We start from the raw sequence: 21,885 nt of genomic DNA, 5'->3' as shown, positions 1-21,885 counted from the left end.
TGGATAGCAAGGAATGACGAACAAGGAAACACACCAAAGAATAGCGCAACACTATTGAGAAACGTGGGTAAAGTCGTTTGTATTTTCTGTCGTTTATGTTCATTCCATACTGTTTGTTGTTTATTGTCATTCATAAATCGTTTTTTTGTGAATACTTAGATTAAAGTCTAGGTTTTCCAGTTATTTCGTGAGGTTTGTAAACAGCATTCAGACGAAGAAGCTAACATTAGCTGTAAATGCTAAAGAGTTTTCCAAACTGTCAGTGTAGTTAAAGCTACTGGCTGCGGTTTGAGGCTGTTTCATTAGTTGCTGAATGATCAATTAACGCTACCATACTAGCCAGTTAATGTTACATCTGGGAAGCAGTTTGTAAATGAAGCTTTAGCTTTCTTTAGTGCAAAAAATAGTATCAAACAGAAAAAAGAAACGTGTTTTCATTTTATAGAGGGTAGATTTTGGGGCTCTGTGTCAGAGATTAAGTATTTTTTTACTACACCACTTGGTGGTGCACGAGATCATAAGACCTTTATGTCAATACAAGGATTAGCTGCTTAGCATAAAGCTCACAGGTGAACATCTAAAATCAATCTAGTGACCTGACATGTAAGTCATTGGAATTATTAGCAATTACCAGGTGAAACTAAAATCAATCGTTTTAGGATGTAACTGTTGCATATTAGGTGTTAGAAACATAGCAGTATTGCAGAAACACAATAGTAACTAGGTAAACCAGATATATCTCAGACTGGTTGTTACAGTGTGTGTGGATCACATTTTTTGCTATTATTTATCTACATTTTTAAACTCTGAATTGCTTTGTTGCTGTGGAGGATGATTGACCATCTCATTTTGTTTCTGTTTGTTTCCTAAGTGTTCACCTGCTCAATGGCAGCCTCAAGGAAAGTGACGTCCTTCCGCCTGCCTCCGTTGCCCACAGTAAGCGAGCTTATAAAGCTTTACAACCTGCGAGCTGAGAAACAGCTGTCCCAGAACTTTCTCTTGGATTTGAGGCTCACAGGTTAGTTGGCCTGCCTCACTTCTTTATTTTGTATTTATTTATTATTTCAGGAAATGAACCAGCACCTGCTAGATGCGGCTTAGTGGTGCCTGTTCTCTTGAAAGCGTGTCTCCTCTTTGCCTTGTTTAAAAACATTCAAAGTGACAGGCTTTTCTGTTTGGGTGAGTTGAGGTAAATCTCCTGCTAATATGAACGGACCTCCTCAGTTGTTTTCAGCCCTTGAGAGCTAGGGTCATAATGTAATTATCGGTGATGCAGTGCAGGTCTGATCTTGTCCTTTAGCAAGGTGACTGCTACATTAATGCATCTCATCCTCAAAGGTCTTACAGGTATTGAAACATTGACTGGTCTCAAGTTAGACTTCTGAAATTCCAGTGAAGATCTTTGATTGGAGAGTGTGTTGTAATATGTTGCATAATCTGAAGAGGATGCATCCAAAAACACAATCAAAAATTAATATTTAGACATCCTCCTTCAATTTTTCAGACAAAATAGTGCGTCAGGCAGGCAGTTTAAGGGATGCCCATGTGTGTGAGGTGGGTCCTGGTCCCGGAGGTCTTACCCGTTCCATCCTCAATGCTGGAGTTGCAGATCTTCTTGTTGTGGAGAAAGATTCCCGCTTTATCCCCGGGCTGAAGGTAAACTAAGCACAGCCAGACAGGCTGCAGCACAATGTTTAAGTTCATAATCTGTCATCAGCTTCAGCATCGTTAGTAACTTGAAGAGCTAATTCTGATTATTTCTTTCGTGGTTGCTGTTAAAGATGCACTCACGTCACGTAATTTCCACAGCTGTTGTCCGAGGCTGCTCCAGACAGGCTGAGGATTATCCATGGTGACATACTTACTTACAGAATGGATCGAGGATTCCCGGCAAATATCTCCAAGCCTTGGGAAGAAGGTGAGAACATGAAGTAAGAAGAGGCCGTATGGTAGTCAGAGTGATGTAAATACCTGTGACTAAAATGTACACAAATATGTGTGACTTCACAGACCCACCAAAACTTCACATCATTGGGAATCTCCCATTTAACGTCTCAACACCACTCATCATCAAGTGGCTGGAAAATATAGCCAACAGAACAGGGCCCTTTTCCTACGGACGCACCCGACTCACACTCACTTTCCAGAAAGAAGTAGCAGAGGTGGGTGGACACAGACGCACACTGGTGCTGGTCATGGTTTCTCGAAAATGGATAAAGATAGCTAGTCTAAATGGAAAAACTAATCCCCCAATGCCAAATGCCATTGTTTTTCTTGGAATAATTTTTTCCCTGCAACACAGTAATCTCTTATTATTATTATTATTATTATTATCTCTGTTGTTACTCTTTTTATTTTTTAATAAAAAGGTTTATTGACAGAAAAATATTAAATGTTTATACACATAAAACTGATCTGTAAAGCAGTTGCATTCTATTTCCCTTCATGCACCATATTAAAAATCTTTTCTTTTTTAGCATAAATGAGATTTGAAAAAAAATCAGATAACAGATTTTTTTTCAACAAATCTTCAACTTGGAATAATGTGCAAGTAAAATCAATTACACCAGGTAATAACAAATGAAGCAAGAAGGTTCCTGTTCAATGAATTCTGTGAATGTAATGACTTTGCTCTTTTCCTCACTCATATTATCAAATACAGCTGACTGCATGCTTGTGTTACTGTGTGCAAACTTTAATTTAGTCTTTGATTGCTTCATCACATTTGGTGTGTTCAGCAGGTTGCAGCTTTATGAATTAAGTTCGTTCTTCAATCTTCTAGCAGTTATTCCTCTACGACTTATTTTCACCTATCACATATTAGAAATGGCAGGCTTTTGGTCTTTGTGAATCGTAGTGATTTTTTTTCCAAACGAGAGACATATTTCCATCTGAGTATGTGGCTCATGAATAGTTTACTGATTTTTAAAAAGAAAAAATAAATAAATAAGGTTGTTTCTAAGCCTCAGCTGTCTACAAATCACAGCTGATAAAGCTGAAAATTGGCAGATTGTTGCATCTTTACTTTAAATGTGAGCAAAGTTTACTGAAGTTATTTTCTGTGCAGCCACAACGTTATAAAATAATGTGTGATGAATTTCTTACTTTGCTGTCACAATCAAATATTTATTTCCCAGTCCATAATTTATCATTTTTTTGCTTCTAAAGTGATAAATCTGGATTTTCTTTTTTTTTTTTTTTAATCTTCAAGCCCTTGGAAGATTTGAAGGATTTCTTTATGTTCTGTCCATTAACGACACAAAAAACCATCAGTTTTTTGTCTCTCTTTAATCTGTAGTCATTACACGTTTGATTATGTGTAAAGTACCTTTATATAACCTTGTCAATTAGTCTGATTTTTTTCTAAATATTTGTAAGTATTTTATATTGGTTGCTCTCCCCATCCAGAGGTTAACAGCCAGCACAGGCAGCAAACAGAGGAGTCGTCTTTCCATCATGGCTCAGTATCTCTGCACAGTCCACAACTGCTTTACCATCCCTGGACGAGCTTTCGTCCCCAAGCCAGAGGTAAGACTAGTTCATTTAACTAGGTTTACTGCTGGGATGTTTATATTGTTACAGAATTTTGTTAAAGCCTATATTCTGCTTACTGCACCAACATGTCCTCATATACAAATATCTTATGAGGCTGTGCTAAAATAATATGTCTTTAGTATCTGAGTATTTGACAGGTGGCGGCTGGTAGATTTGTCCCCTCAGGTAAGAGTGGGACCTGCTCATCATCTGGTCCCATGTTCCCATCAGAGTCCCCCATCATGTCCCCATCACTCATCCATCCCTCACTCTTCTCGCTTTAAGGCTTCATTAAGACGAGTTGAATCAGTGCTGACTCTTTACCATCTTTGGACCCTTTCTAGGTTGTAATGATGCCTGGTGGGTATTTGAGATGTGGCACGATCACATTGCGCCTTGTAATGAGGACCCCGTTCTTTTTTTAGGATCAATTTCCCAGTCTTCATCTTTTAGCCTGCGCGTGTGTATCAGTGGCGAAAGAAACATGTTCAGTCTTATGCAACATGGGGACTTTTTCCCCCTCTTTTTTATCTTCTGTTTGATGACTTATAGTGAAACCATGAGGCACATTAAGAAAATAAAAATGAAATTCAACCTTTTAAATGGCGGTCTTGGCCAATAGAGAGCTGCATTGAGATTTATTTTGAATCAGAGACATGCAAGACTTTTAAAAAAGCTCAAGGGCTCGCTTACATCTTTGCACAAATGAAACCATGTTTTTCTTTTCTTGAATTAAAGGATAGGTGTTAGGTGGATGTCAGATAGGCTGTGGTTTCCCTTGAAGATGTCGTAGCTCTTTAGGAGACCCACTGTTAATAAATATTTAATCTTCTTGCAAAGAGTAAAACTCAGCCGACTGAATGGGACCAGTGCTGATTGTTCATTCTCTTAGAAGAGATGGATTTCAATGATTATTTCATCACACTCTGCTGTCTTTCTCTGCATTTGTTTTCTCTAGAGCGTTTCATTTTTATGTGCATGTCAAACTACAGCTTAATGGGTTGCAGCAATTGTAAGTGGCATTAAATTTTTACATGTGTGTATATGTTGACATGCACATGATAAACAGAGCATATTAAGAGTTTACAGACCCTTCATAGTTTTCCCCATTCTGCTTCATTTCACACTCATCTTAAAAGTGGAGTCAGTTATTTTCTCATCAAAGACAAAACATGTTTATGACTTTATTTAAAAAAAGTTTGTTAAAGACTGTTATTCTCTCTTTATATAACTAAGCAGATTACTTGGTAGTTGATTTAAGGACCCTCAGCAGCAAAAGCTGCCTCACGTTTTTATTGGGAATGATGACTGACTGGATAATTTAGATACTTTCTCTCAGTTTTTCCAAAGTTACCATCCCCCCCAAAGCAATCCCCTGAAAAAAAAAGTGTAAAATACCACTATTGGTCAAAGGAAAAATATGTAGCAGTTTAACAATAAAGACTAAAAAATGCTCAGTACCTACATTTTGCTTCCACAGTTCTCTATAGCTCCAGATTTCTGTGCATCCATGTTTCTCTTGATTAGGATTTGTCTCCCAGTCTTTGTTGCTCAAATATCCCTACAGAAATGATGCAACCATCACCACGTTTGTCCGTAAGGATGGTATTAACAGGATAGAACCCCATGTCAGGCTTTCTCCAAATTAGGAATTGAGGCCAAATAGTTCAGTCTTTGTTTCATCAGATAAGAGAATCTTACTTCTTGTGGTCTGAGTGACATTCAGGTGCCTTTCTGCAAACTCCCAGCAGGCTGTCATATTACTGATGAAAGGAGTTTGTCTTGCCTCATTGGTGGAGTGCTTCACCAGTGGTAGTCTTTGTGGGATTCTTCTGTCTACACATAGGAGCCCTGGATCTCATTCGTGATGGAGCCTGCTGTGCTTTTTGGCACTTTAAATGCTGCTGTCTAGTATCGTTTCCCACAATACTTTCTTACAAGTGACAATTTTCTCCCCCTCATTGTTTGGTTTTCAATCTGACACACACTGTCAGCTGTAATTAGTTAGCCACAGAACAACCAAGATCAAGTTGTAAAAGCATTAGACATTGAAAATGGTTTATGGACACTTTTAACTATATTTAAGTTCTACAAAGTGTTTTACAATGAATCATGCCACAACTTTCTAGTAATAGGATCATCACCATTCCACCAGAACCTGCCAAAAAGCACATCTGTGATTGTGGAGAATTTGGTGTAAGGCAAGTTTATTTATATAGAGCATTACATAATAGGAAGAACATTTAAAAAGAAATACATATAGTGAAACAATTAAAATTATATTAAGACATAGTTAAAAATATATATAATCATATAAGCAAAGAGCAGTCTAGATAAGTTAAAAGATGAGTAGGTTGCATGCATACATGCACAAGAAAATAAATGTTTTAACCTGGATTTAAAAGTGTCTACATTTGATGAGAACAAAGCTTGTTGAGAGGACTGAAATAAGCTAAAAAATATTTAAAACAAGCCTAAAATATAACAAAATGCAGAAATACAAAACCCTTCAGTATGCAGGATTTTTACATGTGAGCAGAGGACTGAATCTGCACATGCATGTGTGCATTGCAGATGAATCAGTGCCTCCCTCATGTCAACCCATCTATTTCCACTAAAGGTCTTAATGGGCTCTTGCTGGAATTGGTGTTATCAGGAGAGATGATGACTGTTTAATGAGCAGGACTTCTGCTGCTGATGTCTTATAAAAGATATATAAAAAAAAGTGGGGTATTTTAATGCTTTCACCCACGCTGCACCACCCTGGCTCCTTTTTATAATTTTATTATGTAGTATAATTCATTGAAGTTGTATGGCTCTGCATTGTTTACTGGTACACACCAGTGTAGTTGCAGAAACAATAAAGATGTCCTGCCTGATTTATGGAGCAACATTAGAGTCTGCAGGGGGAGGACCAATCGCAGTAGGTATGTGGTATTCAGGAATATAGATTTTTAGCTATATGTATTAAAAATGAAAACAAAAATGTTAAAACTTCTGACAGGAGTTGTGAATAACATTGATCATCTCGTTACATCGCAGTCGTCTGCTGGGAAACCATCGTGATTTGATTTTTATGAATGTTTAACTGGTGTGGGTAGAGTTAAATGCATGAGAAGAAGAATAGAGTCCGTGTTCAGTACTAAGCAAACCATGTCGCTAGTGCCCATTTTTCATTTTGTAGTTATTTTTAACACTTTGTTTCATCTAGAAACAAATGTGTAGCTGCAATGTAGGCTCTACTTCTCAAGCAGTAGTTTAATGTACTGCAGGACATTTATGCAGATACTGTACTCCAGTGTTTAAAAATAAAATGCAAACTGTAAAGACTAATTCTGTGTTCACTTCAGTCCCTTTACATAACTGGACTCTGATAATTAACTCATCAGAAAAAATCAGAAAAACAATCTGAATCGCGGCTGCAAAAACATGTGGTTTTATCAGCACATTGCATTTTTTTTTTTTTTTTTTTTACTGAAGCTTAGTCAAATTATGATAAGATAAAATTTTTCATTTTTTTAAACTAACCCATAGCCTATCATCCTCTGCACTGCAAACACTACCAAAGAACAGCTTAACTAAAACGGTAAAAAGGTGAAAGCATTGACCAGGCTTCTGCACCATCTGCCGCAACAAGCTCATTTCAGAGAGGTTTTAACCTCCGTGAAACACCACAACACCATTTTCACTCCTGAGCATTGGACATTTTCAAGAAAATGTGTGCACAATTTGGGCTGGGCTTTCTCTGTGAAAACTGTTTACATTTACATTTAAAGCAGAGTGTATCTGTGGCAGGGATGTGCTCTCAGCTGGAAATGAGAGGGCGCAGGTGTGTGTGTGAATTGGTGGTAGGAGGGCATATAGGTGTTGTGCTCAGGAGGCAGGATATGATGCAGAAGCATGCTGCAGAAATCCTTTTTTGTTTTGTTGTTTAGAGCATGCCAACAACAGCAGATGAGGCTCTTTGATGGATGTTATTGTACTAAATTTAGTTTTTGTTTTTTGAAATATATTGTTTATATATTGTTAAGTGTAAAAGTAACTGTTGGGTCAGTAGAAGTGAAAATGAAGCAGCAAATCTTTCCACCAGGAATACTTGCTTGCCTTGAATGTTTTCTCACCATGTGATCTTTGTATTGTGGCCTCCCCCTCTGGAACATCTCTTCTGATCCGAGGATGGTCTATTAGCTAGGTGGTTTTAATATTATGATTTATCATGATTTAGAAGCAGCTTCTAAAAATAATGTCCAAATGTCCCTTTGTGGTTTAATTATCTTTTCTGCCTCCCTCTCTTGGTTACAACACCTATGCTTTTTCTGGGCCTCTCTGTGTATGTGTGACTGTGCCATAAACCTATAGCCAATAAATCAGCTCAGTAGTCTAATTGCAGGTATTATCTCACTCCCACTGAAGCTCGGGGATCACTGATTGTGTTAATGAAGAGGGATTTGGTCGAACTGAAGCATAACTGGGCTTTTGCCTGTTCTTGTAATTTCATTGCCATATCTGAACCCAAACACAAAGGGGACTTTTTGGCTTTGTGTCCTTTACTGTGGCAGCTCAGGTTTTTTTCAATACGTAGTTTCTGTGTTTTTGAACATTTTCTGCCATCTTTGCGCAGGGCAGTAAATGGATTATTCTGCTGCAGGTGCTATTACACATATGGAGTAAGTGGAGTGTGAAAACGTGTGAAGTGTTTTTTAATGCTGTGTAATCAAACAAACAGTGAGTCACAAATAGTTGCTGAGAAAGCAGCCAAATTGCTGAAAATGATGGGGAAAAAATAGCATCCGTTAAAATAAGCGGGGGGAAGGGAAAGAGTTGGTTGAAGCTGACCAGTATGGCTTAATGAGAAGGGAAATGTTGGATCTATTTTACATCAGCAGCTGCTGGCTCCATATCGATGTGGGGCGGGCTGACGGGCTCTTAACCCTGCTGTTTAATTTGCCTCTCTCCCCCCCAGACTGCACTGCATTTCTTTTGTCACAGTGACTGGCTGAGATTGTCCTTGAAGGTTTCTGGGAGCAGAAATTGGCTGCTTTGGTGGTGCTCCTCCCCACCCTCCGAAGGCTCAAAGTGCCCTGGGTCTGCCTTGCTTCACATCACACCTGCCTCCCGCTTCATATTATCCACTCTCCTGTGAATTTTCACAGAGATGGACAGTGTGAAGAATCCTTAAATTACCTCTGTCATTCACAGCTTACATGTATCTGAAAGCTGTCTGTAAACTGAGGAGGAATGACTTTTTTTTTTTTTTTTTTTTTATGCTGTTGCTTTAGTCATCATGTCTAATTTATATTCCGGTCAAAGGTCAAGGAGTTTTTAAGCGCATGCTGCCATGAAGCATCTTCATCATCAGTGTGCGCATCCAATTATCTAAACTCGTCTTTGCTCGTTTTAATGTAGAAAAGATCAGAAGGTGTGTGAGCATGCTCGCCTATTTTCTCATTTCTCTGCCTCTGCATGTGTGCAGAATTTGAAAATTTAACCTGATCGTCACAAGCAGGTCTTTAAATTTTATATTAGATGCTCTGTTGCAGAACCTGCTTTCTTGAGGATTCATTATTGTGCTGAAAACTGTGGAGGAGGTGAGGGGAAAATGCTGAAAATGGGATCACTGGAGATAAAATTACTGGGTAGAGGTGTTATTTGATGACAAAAACGAAACAAACAAAAAACAAAACAGCAGGATAAAAGAATAGAGATGAGAATATGGTTTGTATGTAATGAAACAAGGCCTGGAAAAGGTTGCCTTCCATACACCGGCACAGAAGACAGATTAACAACAGAGATGGATCTGAAGGGAGATTGAGGCGTACCTCCAGCAGATGGTCGTCTGGGCCTGCTCTGAGTAATGGCTGCATCAGCGATCACCCACCAACTAACAAGAGTAGAGCCCTACAGATGTTCGCCTTGTACACAGTTGTCTACCAAGAGCACAGGCCAGATGAGCAGAGCCTAAATTAAATTTGTTAATGCCGCATTGAACATCCATAATAGCTGGCAGTTGTTAGGGAGAGTTTGGACTGCCGCCGGATCATTTTTGCCTGTTTATGTCTACATTGACTGGTATTTTAAGCTGGAGATTTGAGATAGGTTTGGGTTTTCTTTCCAGCAGCTAATGCTTCATATGTTGAAATAATAATGTCCTTTGAACTGGAGCGTATGTTTTAAGGTTAAATGTGACCTACCACAGTCCAGTGAAATGTAATCACATTGATGGATATCTTTTGTCTGACCTCAAGTGGCCCAACTCCTGCCTGAACAGTGGGAGAGAGACTCCACTCCGATGGGCTGTGCTGCTTTCTGACCTGCTGCCACACATTCTACACTAGCACTATTCATCTATACCTATTCCTATCCCATAAACAGGGTCAAACACCGTATCAAGAGTATCGAGGAAGCTATTTCAATGACTTGGGCCAGCAGGGAAAATGCCAGAAGGGACGGTCTCAATACATCACAGACCGAAGGTAAAGAACGGCTAAAAATACCCTCCTCCTCCTTTTCTCTCCTTAAAACAAAATACAGAGGGTGGCAGAGCTGGCTTATGAGCATCTCTAGAGATATATTGCTCCTCCTAACAGGCACTGTGTCGGTTCGCTCAGAGTCAGCGCTCAGAGTTTAGCAAATTCAGCTCTGATAAGTTAGTGAGGATGCAGGATGTGGGGTGCAGGAATTTTGAGGAAATACTCTGCCTGTATTCTAAGTAAAGAAATTTTAGCTGCAAATAGATGAGAAATGAAGTTTCACCACAAGAGAAGACCTCAATCCATACCTCAATCTCTACCTTAACCAGTTATAGACTTTCTGATGCACTCAAATGAATCTATTCCAGTCTTCTTTAATACAGTGAACAGTCTCTGCAGTGATCACTGCCATCAAAGGAGATATAGATTGCAAAATAGCAGCGCGTCCACGCCCTTGAAGCTTTTAGACTCCTTCACCCTTAGTTTGCAGAATCTTGTCAGCCATGCATGCCGCCCTGTGCTCAAAGCTGAAATATTAAAAGGCCTCCTTTGAACTGTCAGACTGTATTGTTTTCCTACAAGCTCTCCTTTTGTCATCTCTGTAGTTTTTACTGCCTTTGTCAGCAGTTTACTGCGCAGCCAAGGTCGTTGCTATTATTCCCGCAGCCTCACATGAGCACTGAGACCACAACAGAGCTGCTTCAACAAAGGAAGGTCATTTCTCCCTCAAGTGTTGATGACTGCATTTAGATCTCTAGTAAGAACCCTCATCAGCATAACAGCTGTCCAGAACGCAGAGCTGGTGACATACTGGTGGTATTTGATGCTCATTATACTTTGAGCATTCTGGTTATTTTTAATGGAGTTCTTGTAAGTAATGGCTTTCTCTGATCTCTACTTGGCTCTTGTGTGCCTTGACTGCCTTTTCTTCCAAGTCTTCAATTTTCTCAGCCTCTATTTCTTTATTCTTGGGTGATTTTTATTTATTTATTTATTTTGGTGAGATTTGCTGGTCAGGAACAGACCAAACAATCTGCGAATCTTAATATGAAAGAGGAATTCAGATAGAAGGCTGGCGTATAATGAACCCTTGCCAGAAACTAACAAGTGCTCACCTCCTCTAATCTAAAACTTTCATTTCAGATCTGTCATAGCCACAACTCCGGGTGAAATCCTTTGATGGAAAATATAGGTTAAATACACAGAGGAGCAGATCTTGTTAGTGTTTCCACAACGAGAAGGGTTGTTATTTGATGTGCACTCTTGTTGCGTAACGAAGAGGAGTGGGAGAATGAAGAGAGAGATCCTTAAATAATCTATGGTATTTTCAGGGAGGCATATTCTCACTAACTGTGGATCGTGGAGACTCCAATCAGCTCTAATGAGAGCCAAGATTCTAATTAATTTAATAAGTGCTCCATGTGAAGCGTATAGACTACAGGGCAGATCATTTAATGAACATACAAGTTTTGGTCGGAACTCTGCTTAAGGGGCAAGACTTTTCCATACAGAATGTTTTTTACACACTTTGATCATTCGGTGGAGAATTTGTGGTTTTAATATTTGTACACTTCGTTTTATGCCTTTATGTCTTTTGTTTCAGGAAAACTTGGAAGCAAATTAACTTATTTTTGCACATGTGAAACCAGTTAAATGAGAAATATCTCCAAGGTGGCTGGTTTGGTTATGAAGTTTCAAATGAAGGTAGATATTTCTGTTGTTTGCATTTATAATGAAGACACATCTTTTAACTTAAAGGCATATTTTAAAGTCTGTTTTGATATTGCTTTTAGGAGGAAAGTTATGTTTCACCAACCAGAGATGCAAAACTAATGTTTTCAGTGCTGTTTCTGCTGGCAGCAGAAGTTGTCAACGGCGCCAAAAAAGGAAGCACAGCAGTATTTCACTCAACTGGACTATAAAAGTCTGATGCAGATTATGCAGGATGAGGCTAGCTTAGCATAATTCTTCCAGCACGATGAGGAATCACTTACTAAACCATCATGAAAACGCATGTGTGAGGGCGGTATTTAGCTAACCTGGTAGAGTGGTCGCTCTGTAGACAGAGGCTACAGCTCCTCAATGCTATTTGTCCAGGTTGGAATCCCGGTGTTGCATCAAAGCTAGTTTCCCCATGGAGATCCGTTCCCCCTCAGCTCTGTTCATACCCTGTCCCATCCACACTGGAGATCAATCCATTCTCGACAGAAGGACTTTCTTCATGTTTATACTCTGTTATGTTGCTAACTGTAACAAATACTATAATGATTTAGGAGTTTTCAATTTTAATGCAGATTTTTAATTAATTTAATTTTAACAGGCTAACTGTGATATATATTTTTAGCTTATTAACCCACAAGAGCAGCAAATTATTACCATAATGCAGGTGTGAAAAAAATTATCATTGGTCATATTTTTCTTTATAACATAATTACTAAGACAGTTGCTCCAATCAGTCTTTTTTATGTGTTCACCAGACCAGATTTGTACTTAACTAATATATGTTTCTTCTTCCTTCTTTTTATAAGTTGGGGGTTAAATATTTGCAGCAGCTTTTTCTTTGTCATTAATAATTTGAATATCTGTCATTAACTTGTTAAACAGTGCATGTGATCTTTTTTCCTTTGTAGTTGTCAATAATTACTTTGAAGCAGTTGCTCTCTTCTTCACAGGTCTGGCTTACATCTTGTCAGTAAACCCATTAATTTACGTCAGATAAAGCAGCCAACACAGATAACAGTCATTCTCTTAAACTCCCTGGAGTGTTGTTATTATTTCATTACTATACTCGCTTCTGCTATCATCTTACCAAGCAGAGACTGGAAGAGCTTTTGGGAGCGGTATTAGAAGATTCCTTCCTTCAGAACCCTTTTTGCACACAGTAATATTTTATGGATGCCTGCTTTAGTTGGACTGATGGCGCTGTGTTCGTGGGTGCTGCATGTGAGCAGACTGCCTTCCCGCCTGCGCTGAGAACAGCCTGTACCATCCGGCAATCTGTACAGTTGGCATGAAGATGAACGTTATCTCCTTCTTTATCAGCCTCACACATAAAACCACACAACATAGAGCAGGTGTGTTGCTTTCACAAAATAGTTTTATTGGTAAAAAATAGAACTACTTGCACAAGCACATTGAGACAACTGTATCAGAACTTGTGAACTGTTCATCACAAATATGCTTCGGCAAAGTAAGAAGTGCTAAAGCATTCACAAAAATAAGCCGCAGTTATCAAAATGATAAACCAACATCTCGGTACAGTATGCAGGAGAGTTGTATCTGTTGACTTTTAGGACCTAGTCACGTTGCACTCTGGCCATTTATAAGCGAATGAAATTGCGTGCTGATGATCAAGCTGCACAGCCACAAAAAATAGAAATCTTTAGCTCGTATTTCCCTGCTGAATCTTATCAGACAGAAAATGCTCCCTTTTTTTTTTTTTTTTTTTTTGTCCAGAGTGCCACTAGTGTCGTGTCGTTGTACTGGTCCAGAGAGCTTGAAATACTCAGTCATTTGAGTCAAACTGCTGTCAAATACAAACACAAAGTAAAAGTGCACTGAGTCGTCTTCTTATAAAGAAGATATGGCATGAACATGGTGTTGTATTATATACCGAAAACAATCTGAAGAACTGCTGATCCTTCAGTGAAAACAAACTCCTTAAAAACCTAGATGCTTGTGTATAGTTGTCACAGATCAACAGTGAACCCGAATTTTTTACTTTAAACCTTTTTTTTTTTCCATAAAATACCACACTAGTGTCTTCTTTATGAGATTCTCATACCCAGTGAAGTCTTGCTGTGCATGGGGAATGAGAAATAAAGAGGATTTAAAATAACCCTCGAAAGCTGCACTGGACTGTACGCAAGCATCTAGTTGACTTGAGACTTAGTCTGGCAGAACAAATCACAAATCCATAAAACATTTGCAAATGCATAATTCATGTACAAACAACGCAATAAAAAAATAAACAAAACTCCAGATATTATTAAAACGTGTCATCATGAGACAATTTGGCACATTCTCAAAACACATAACGTGTCTGTATTAGTTGATGACATGGCACATTCTTTACTTGTTTATTGCATTGGTTATGGTGCCTGGGCAGTGAGTTATTGTCAGGAGGTCAGTTCTGGTGGCTGCTGGCTAAGCTGGGCAAGATGGCTGTGGCGGGGGTGGGGGGGCGTGGAAACATGGTGAAAAAACTGTATGCAGGGCTGCCAGGACCAGCAGCGGTTACCCACAGAGATGCCTGTGGTGTGCCAGCAGCAGCCTGCAGGTGGCGAGCTGCGCTTAGCCATCTGCTCTTCCCCCAGGAAGCTGCATGTTAATGAGAGAGAAGGAGAGAATGTGCAGTTCTATACATCACAGCCTGCCAAGTCCTGTCTGATGCTCAAACACAATATTCCTCCCTTATTCATCCCTCACAGCAGAAGAGTAGACACACTCTAGAATACAAGCATGAAAGCATAGCCGTGCAACTGACATATGAGTAGGTGGGATGGCCGGGGTTGTTTGTGTGTGCCTGGTGTGCATGTCAGGGGGACACGCTTTCAACATGCATCAACATTCTTTCATCAGGGATCACATCCATGTGATGTGTGACACAAGCAGAGCAGGGGAAATGAAGAAAAAAAAAAGAGTGAAAGGTAGGAATAAGAGGAGCATAGACATAGTCAAGTGGATGCAATTCAAAACACTGAGACCTTCTGCAGGTGTAGACTGGTAGCATATGCGCACTGCTGACGCACTTGAAAAACAAGTCACATATGGAGAATGACTCAAACCTTTTTTAGCCACCTGCTGCACAGCTATCCAGTCGACTCAAGAAGCGTCTCAATTTCTGCTTTTGCCCTATGCCGCTTCGCCGCTAAATATCCGCTCATCAACATGATACTGCTCGATGGCGTTACAGAGGAGAGTTGCGAAGCGGAGCATTTTTCCAAAACCTCTGACCTGAGAGATGTTTTACTGCCTTTTAAATGGGATTAGTGAAAGCAGTATGAGCAAAGACTGTTGTTTAAAGCTTATGCCGTGTCGTGGTGAAATGAAAAAAAGAACTTCACTGACTGACATGCACATACTCTCAGACAATAGAGACATCCCACTATTGAATTTTGTTTCCATGGCAGTGCAGAGGCAGATGACAGGAGTGAAAAGCACATGCAAAAAAAAAAGGAAAGAAAAAAAGTGTCCTAACATTTTCCGTGCACTTAAAGGCACATCTAGCATGTCTAAGCATTTGGGTGTACATGTCTGGAATGGATTGTAATTGGTAGCTTGCTACTTACAGCCATATTCGTGTTTGTATGGAAAAATGAAAACAGCATATCGAATATTCCACTCTGCTGAAGCAATGAATCTCTGTTTCTCTCCATCCCTCTCATATTTCCACCTGCAGAGGGAGAGATGCAGGCATCTGTTTGTCTGCATTTTCTTTCTTAAAACCAGCCCAGCAGCCCACTTCTCTTCCTCCTGACAGTCCTCTTTGAACAGTTACAGCAGGGTAATGTTTCTACAGCTTTTCAGGCACAGGCATTGTGTGGCTCAGTCTTCTACCAGGCATTCTGCTGTATTAATACACAGACAGGCTTCACACAGCATGCTTTAGAGGCAAAATATCAACATCATTCTAGTAGCTAACAAAAATATGACTATTTCAATCAATTCCAGGTTGCATTCTAGTGGATAGGTATATAAAAACTACAATGGCTTGCTATGAAAGGGGGTTTTACTTACTGCCCTCAGGTTTTATATTGCCTATTCTGTCAAATGGGAGGGTACTGATACGAATGATTGTAAATAGCAGCTGAATGATTGCTTTTTTTTCTAAATTCAAACCTTTGGTGAGGGGGGAAAATCTACACGGAATGCTTCTTTATTTGCTTTATCCATTCCCCAGGGAGATGTTTCTGTGATTTACTGATGAAGGATGTCTGCATTTGGTTAGCGGCTTCCTTCGATCCGGCAGCACCTTATCCTCGCTCCTTACACATTCACACTATTCCAAGTCGCTGCTTGGGGAATACCTCCAGTGCTTGTGCTTGCAAAACAGAAAAAAAGGAGACGAGCAAGATAGAGGAGAGAGGAAAAAGGAGTTCAAAGTTGTTGCCCTTCTCTCTCGCTTTTTTTTTTCTTCTTTTTTTCTCCACCTCAGTCAGGAAAAGACCCCAGTGTGTAGCAGAATGCTATGATGGTTTCCTCTCAGGCTTGTATCCATTTAGCCGTAGCATGCACAGCTCTGCTCTACTACACATAGTCCTGCAGGCTGTAGCCAGTCTTATTGTCTAATGGGGAGAGAGAGCAGTACTGGTGCTGGAGCTCCTGCTGCTGTTGGAGCAGCTGTTGCTGCTGCTGCTGGAGCAGTAACTTGTCAGGGGGAGGGAGCAGAACCAAGTCTTGAGGGCCATGCCTCTTCCCAGAACAGGACATACAGAAAATAAACCCTCCCACGAAAAGAAAACCTGCTGAAACAAAGGCCACATACACAGCACCCCCAGGCTCAAATTTATTGCTCTCGGGCACACTGGAGTCCAGGAAGTTGGTGATGACCTCGTTGGTAAACCAAGAAGCAGGCACCAGACACAGAAAGCCTGCAGCAACAAAGCAGCCACCACTGGCGATGGCAGCATGCCGCTTGGAGCGTCGTCCACCTCCCCAGCGTGTGCATTTTAGTCCCAGGGACGCAAGGCAGAGGCCCATGGCAGCAAGTACGCAGCACAGCACCATGGTGGTTCGAGCAGTCTGCAGGTACGCAGGTAGTGAAAGCACAGAATACTTTAGTGTGCAACTGAACATGCCGGTGCTGTACCATGTGCAATCCATCCACAACCCCTGCATCTGGGAAATCGCTGTGATGATGTTGGAGCCCACGTCTGCACTGACCTTCCAGTTGGGCAGCAGGGTGGCCACCATGGCACCCATGATGCCCAACAGTGCTAGGACAAATCCAAATATCTGCATGCCTGTGGATGCCATGCTCCTTTTCAAGTCAGTCCTGCTGCTGCAGCCTCAGCCGTTGTCCTCTCCAAGCAGCATTCACCCAGCGCCAGCCAGGCTTGTCGACCCCTCTGCCCAGCTGCCTCGCTATCTCTCCTCCTTTGGTAGTGCACCAGCTGCCGGTTAAATCCCCAGTTCCTCAGCTGCGGCTCCACTGAACTGGAGGAGAGAGACCAAAATGAGAAATTGAATTGAATGGGTCTCCTTGCACTCCCCTTATTTTTTTCTCATCTTATTCACCTCACACAAGCACTGACTTTTTCTGGCTGGAAACAAAGGACAGCATGAGGCATAAGTGGTAAGATCTGGCTCTGGCTGACTGGGGTAGGTAAGCAAAACACAAGGGTTTGTTGAGCTTTTTCTTTACGCTGTCTTCTCCTTTGCCTTAACAGATCCCCGTAGAGCTGTTACTGGAGAGGCAGAAATGAGTTTGTGGTATTTGCAATGCTTAAAAGCTATGTGGACTTAAAGCTGCAGAGCCCCTCTCATGTATTATAATTCTAGCACTTCCCGTTCGGTGCCGTTTACCTAATAATCTGAGCTTTTAACCAATTACACAACGTTTATTCTGGGTGCGCATTATAATGTTGGCAGCCAAAGAATTCAACTTTTTTATGCGTTTTCAGTGCACTGTTTATTACTTTTTGTTTATTTATTCATTTATTTCTATCTGTCTGAAAAATCTCAGAGGTCAGTCTAGTTGTTTGCTGTTGTTTATGATCCGGTGAGGGGAATGCTGAAATAATCCCTTACCCCGGCTGGTGCAGAGCTGGCGCCGACGCGTTACGTTGTTCGCAGTGATCCCCGTAAACACACACTGAAAGACATCAGGCTGGTGAGGGGGCGAGGAGGACGATTCAGCCCAAACCACGGGTCCATTCAAGCCATCCATTTCCTTAGCAACAGCGCACGAGAGACCACACAGGCTCGATCGGAGCCTGCGAGAGGTAACGGTGGAGCTGCCGCTGTCTCCCTCTTTCTCCACCTCTCATTGCTCGGCTCTCTCTCTCTCGCTCGCTCGCTCTCTCTCTCTCTCTCGTTTGTTTTTGTGTGTGTGCGCTCTGCCTCGCAACTTCAGCCGCGGTTCAAACAGCTCTCTTCACCGTTGGGTAATAAAACATTGATTAATCTTTAATTTTCGACTCACATCCATCCATCAAAATTTAAATACTAGAAAAGTGACAAAACTAAACCAGAAAAAAGTCGGTTTTCATTTGAATATTAAAAAATAAATCACTACAACTTAGAAAAATAGTATATAAACGGTCTTTTTTGATATTTTGATCATGGTTGTTGGAACCAGAGAGGTCTTCTACAAGTAAAGCATATTTTTGGGACCACGTTTCCGATGGTCAAGAATAAATAAACAAATAAAAATTGGTAAAACGTGTATTTAGGTTATTTTAAGGGAAGACATGTTTCATATAAAGCGCACAGCGACACGCTGGAGCATGGAGATGCGTAAAGACAGCTGGCGATGGCTGCGCTTTTTGCTTCCTGTCTAACACTTTGGCCCGGTTCATTGGAAATATTTGGATCATCTCTAACAGCACATTAACTCAGACATGAATCACTGAGTAAAACATATTGATATTAACCAAAAGACCAGAACAGTGGGGATAAAGGCGGTGGGAGGAGTGAGAAAGAGGATCATTGATTCAAATACATGATCCATGAGTCAGAAACTGCTTGATAATAGGTAATAAATAATAGAAAAATGCATGCTGTCACCATTTAAGACCTTCCAAAAAGGAAATGAGGATGATGTGTAACAAAATTCTACAAGGGACAGACAAGCAAGAATGCAATATGGCATCTAAAACAAACTAAATTATCATTTTTCTCATTTCCGTGTATAAAAGTTAATATAAAGCAATTTCAGACTATTATCTTGGTGACATGCTTTTTGGTAGTGAGGTGCTTTCACTTAAATTTTTCCATCCAATAATTTTGCTCATACTGAAGTAGCTTAATATGTTTTACTGGGCCTTAATTTAAGTGAAGGGTCTTAATATTTCATCCACAGCTGCTGACCTAATTTTTGAATGTATAACCATATCTTCACAGTCACCTCCAGTTTTTTCTGTTTTTTTTTTTTTTTTTTTTTTTGTCTAAATTAGACATTTCCATTACTTTTGCTGTTGCAATTTCCCTCTGGGATTATTAAAGTAATTTTCATTTCACTTAGTAAACATAGTAAGTTTATTTGGTCTTTGTTCTCCAGTTTATACACTTCAATCACTTGCATCTCTTTTCTAAACTGGTTGGGCCTACTGGTGGTTCATTCAGAAGTGGGTTTAATTTAAAACATGTTGAGGCTTTTTTCAGACCCAGTAGAAACATGTGTCCTAAGCGATTAGAATGTATACAGGAAGCACTGTGGGCGGATTTAGATCCAGTAGTTCAGACCACATTCAACGTAACAGACTAAACTAACATGGATGCAGAAGCAGGTCTGCAGCTGTTTATCAAGATATTACTAAAGTTCTCTTATTATTCAAAACCTAAAAATGGAAATGGAAATCGTTCTTAAGATAAACGGTTACATTCAAAGATGATCCACCATTAAAAACTCATTAGGTATTTCATTAGTAGTGTTAATAGATGCTAGTAGGAGGCCTAGAGGAAGACAAAGAGGAGATTTATGGATGTTGTGTAGTAAAAACTACATGAAGTTAGTTGGTGATTCGCTGTTGCAACCCCTGAAAGGGAAAAGGGGAAAAAAAGAAGATAGATGCTTCTCAGTCATGGATTATTTGTATAGGCTTGAATCATTTGGAGCTAAAAGTCAGATTGGTCTTCTGTTTTTTTTAAATCGGTGATTCAAAATATTATACTTACATAACAGCCTGCTTCAGAAGTCTAGTTTTTGTTTGTTTTTTTCTCAAATATACTTTATCACATACTTTAAATGGTGAGCACCAACTTCTCCAGTGGAACAGGTGAATTTAGAAGCTCATGTTCAAATGATTTATAGTGAAGAACTAATTTATGCATCAGATGGTTTTGGACCCTCACCATATGTCATGTGTCATGCACATACCAATGTTGACATTGTTACTCATGACATCGTAGGTATGAGCAGTTTTGGGAGGCGGGTTTGTAATTCTGCTTTCATCACTGGGAAACAGTTGGCTTTAGGAATGCTAAAGGAATTGATCAGTAACTTGACATTAACATAAAAAATGCATTAATTAGGTATTCTTAAAATATCAGAATTTTCCTAAGCCTTTTTTTAATTCACTCACTTTGATAAAGCATGAATGTTTCCCTAGTGTTACATGTTGAGTGATTGACTTTTTAAGGTCTCGTTATTTGTGCTCTACTCTGGGTGGAGAACACGATTCTTGCTCTGTAATGTCACCCAACTTACAACATTTAATCCATCACATTCCTGCATTGAGCTGTGCAGTAATTATAATGCAGTACTGCTGTTGTTACAAGATGAGAAGTGACAGAGATGTAAAGTCATGATAAAATTTCCAATCACAGCCTTGCTACACCACCATGGGAGGGGTAATCTAATTTAGACAGAAGGAATAGCAGCTATTATTATAATCAGATGTGAGGGTCAGATTTTGTATTCTAAAAGCTTTGGGTCTGTTTATGTCCTAGACCAGAGGCCAGAGGACCATGTGTACTCCACCAAACCAAAAGTGACCCTCCCCAGAGCGTCATCTTTGTCAGTCAGCGGGAAGCTAAAACTCACAGCTGCTGCCTTGTCTTTGCCTGTCTTTCTTCTCCTCTCTGTAGAGGACATGTAACAAGGGAGGGAGTGGCTAGAACGGCCTTGATTCATGAATGACAAAGAGGACAAAATGATCGAGGGTTGGAAAAAAAAGAACCTGGACTAACAGACCTGATATCCTCGTAAATGCAGCTGTGTGATGTTTTAGTTTTTGCTGTATGGACAAAAGAATGGAACAAAAGCCTGTTGTGGGAAATTATTTAGCCTGTCCTTCAACTACAGTATGACAATCAGCTATTAGTTGCAGGAATGTGTAGTCATTAGATGTAGAAAGGCTGGTAGCAACCGATTTGTTTAGCTATTGATCTGTTTGTTTAATTTGACTCTGCTGTCTCCACCTTCCATCGTTTTTTTTTTTTTTTCCCTTGAACTACCCCTAAGAGACCCTTCTCTTAAAGTGGGATCTAGCCAGGAAAGGGATGGTGCACACTACATTACCTCCAATGTGATGTTGGTGTCGACCTTCAGCAGCAGCACATTCTCAAACTCCATGTGGGATACCACTGCAGCGAGATGTGAAATTTTCCACTTTCCTGCAGACACACTACAGCATGGCGTGTGATCTGTCTCCTTGTAACAGATGAGATCTTGAGTGCTGATGCTGGTGTTGTTCTGTTGGGAGTGAGATAAATAAATAAATAGATTATCCAGGGAATGGTTTGAAAAGAGAGAAAAAGATGGAAGGAGAGAAGAGCAAAATGCAGTTGACATGCACCCAGTGAGTGCAGACGTGTGACGCTGTGATGTGTGAAGATATTGCGGGTTGTAAGTGTGGTCTCCTTTTGTTGTCTCACCCCACAGCAGAGCTCTCTAGCCTTTCTGCAGCATAGCTCTGAGGCAGGACCACTTTTTTTTTTGCCCACATGAGGAGCTTTTATCGATCAATTTGCATTTTACCCTTTTATGTCCTCCCCTGCGTAATTGGTTTTCATGCTCATCGTCTTGCAAGGGCTGCTTGTTTGCAGCTCAGATGCAAGGTGTCGTCTGATAGCTGTGATGCTGCTGTCAACGCTGTCTTTTTGTGTACAAGGGCCCAAGTCCAGTTTCACCATGCATAATATGTGTAAACCTGTCTCAGGCAAAACAGATGTGACACATTGTGAAATTGCCAGCGATGGCTTGGTTAAATCTTCT

At 40.3% G+C, this 21,885-nt stretch overlaps 2 protein-coding genes across 4 annotated transcripts in view; one reads left to right on the top strand and one right to left on the bottom strand.

The window, feature by feature from the left end:
* tfb1m (transcription factor B1, mitochondrial) overlaps positions 1-21,885 on the top strand; it is a 30,609-nt gene continuing 8,724 nt past the window's right edge. The window contains exons 1-6 of one of the 3 annotated variants that reach the window (XM_041972130.1): positions 1-63; positions 872-1,018; positions 1,505-1,656; positions 1,810-1,918; positions 2,011-2,162; positions 3,409-3,528. In XM_041972130.1, the coding sequence (XP_041828064.1) occupies positions 886-1,018; positions 1,505-1,656; positions 1,810-1,918; positions 2,011-2,162; positions 3,409-3,528 (666 nt within the window). In that variant the 5' untranslated portion in view covers positions 1-63; positions 872-885. Of the gene's footprint in view, positions 68-414; positions 604-871; positions 1,019-1,504; positions 1,657-1,809; positions 1,919-2,010; positions 2,163-3,408; positions 3,529-21,885 lie in introns of those variants that run through there. The other 2 variants (XM_041972131.1, XM_041972129.1) reach the window with 2 other exon arrangements.
* Positions 13,084-17,968, bottom strand: LOC121631303 (claudin-20). The gene is made up of 2 exons (XM_041972132.1): positions 17,757-17,968; positions 13,084-17,162 (listed from the first exon to the last, which is right to left on the bottom strand). Exon 2 carries the CDS (start codon positions 16,980-16,982, stop codon positions 16,254-16,256), a length of 729 nt encoding a protein of 242 aa, XP_041828066.1. The 5' UTR covers positions 16,983-17,162; positions 17,757-17,968; the 3' UTR covers positions 13,084-16,253.

The sequence above is a fragment of the Melanotaenia boesemani genome, chromosome 20, assembly GCF_017639745.1.
Source record: "Melanotaenia boesemani isolate fMelBoe1 chromosome 20, fMelBoe1.pri, whole genome shotgun sequence".
In the NCBI taxonomy this organism is placed as follows: Eukaryota; Metazoa; Chordata; class Actinopteri; order Atheriniformes; family Melanotaeniidae; genus Melanotaenia; species Melanotaenia boesemani.
The sequence above is the reverse complement of the archived record's forward strand: the minus strand, read 5'-3'. Positions and strand labels throughout refer to the sequence as shown.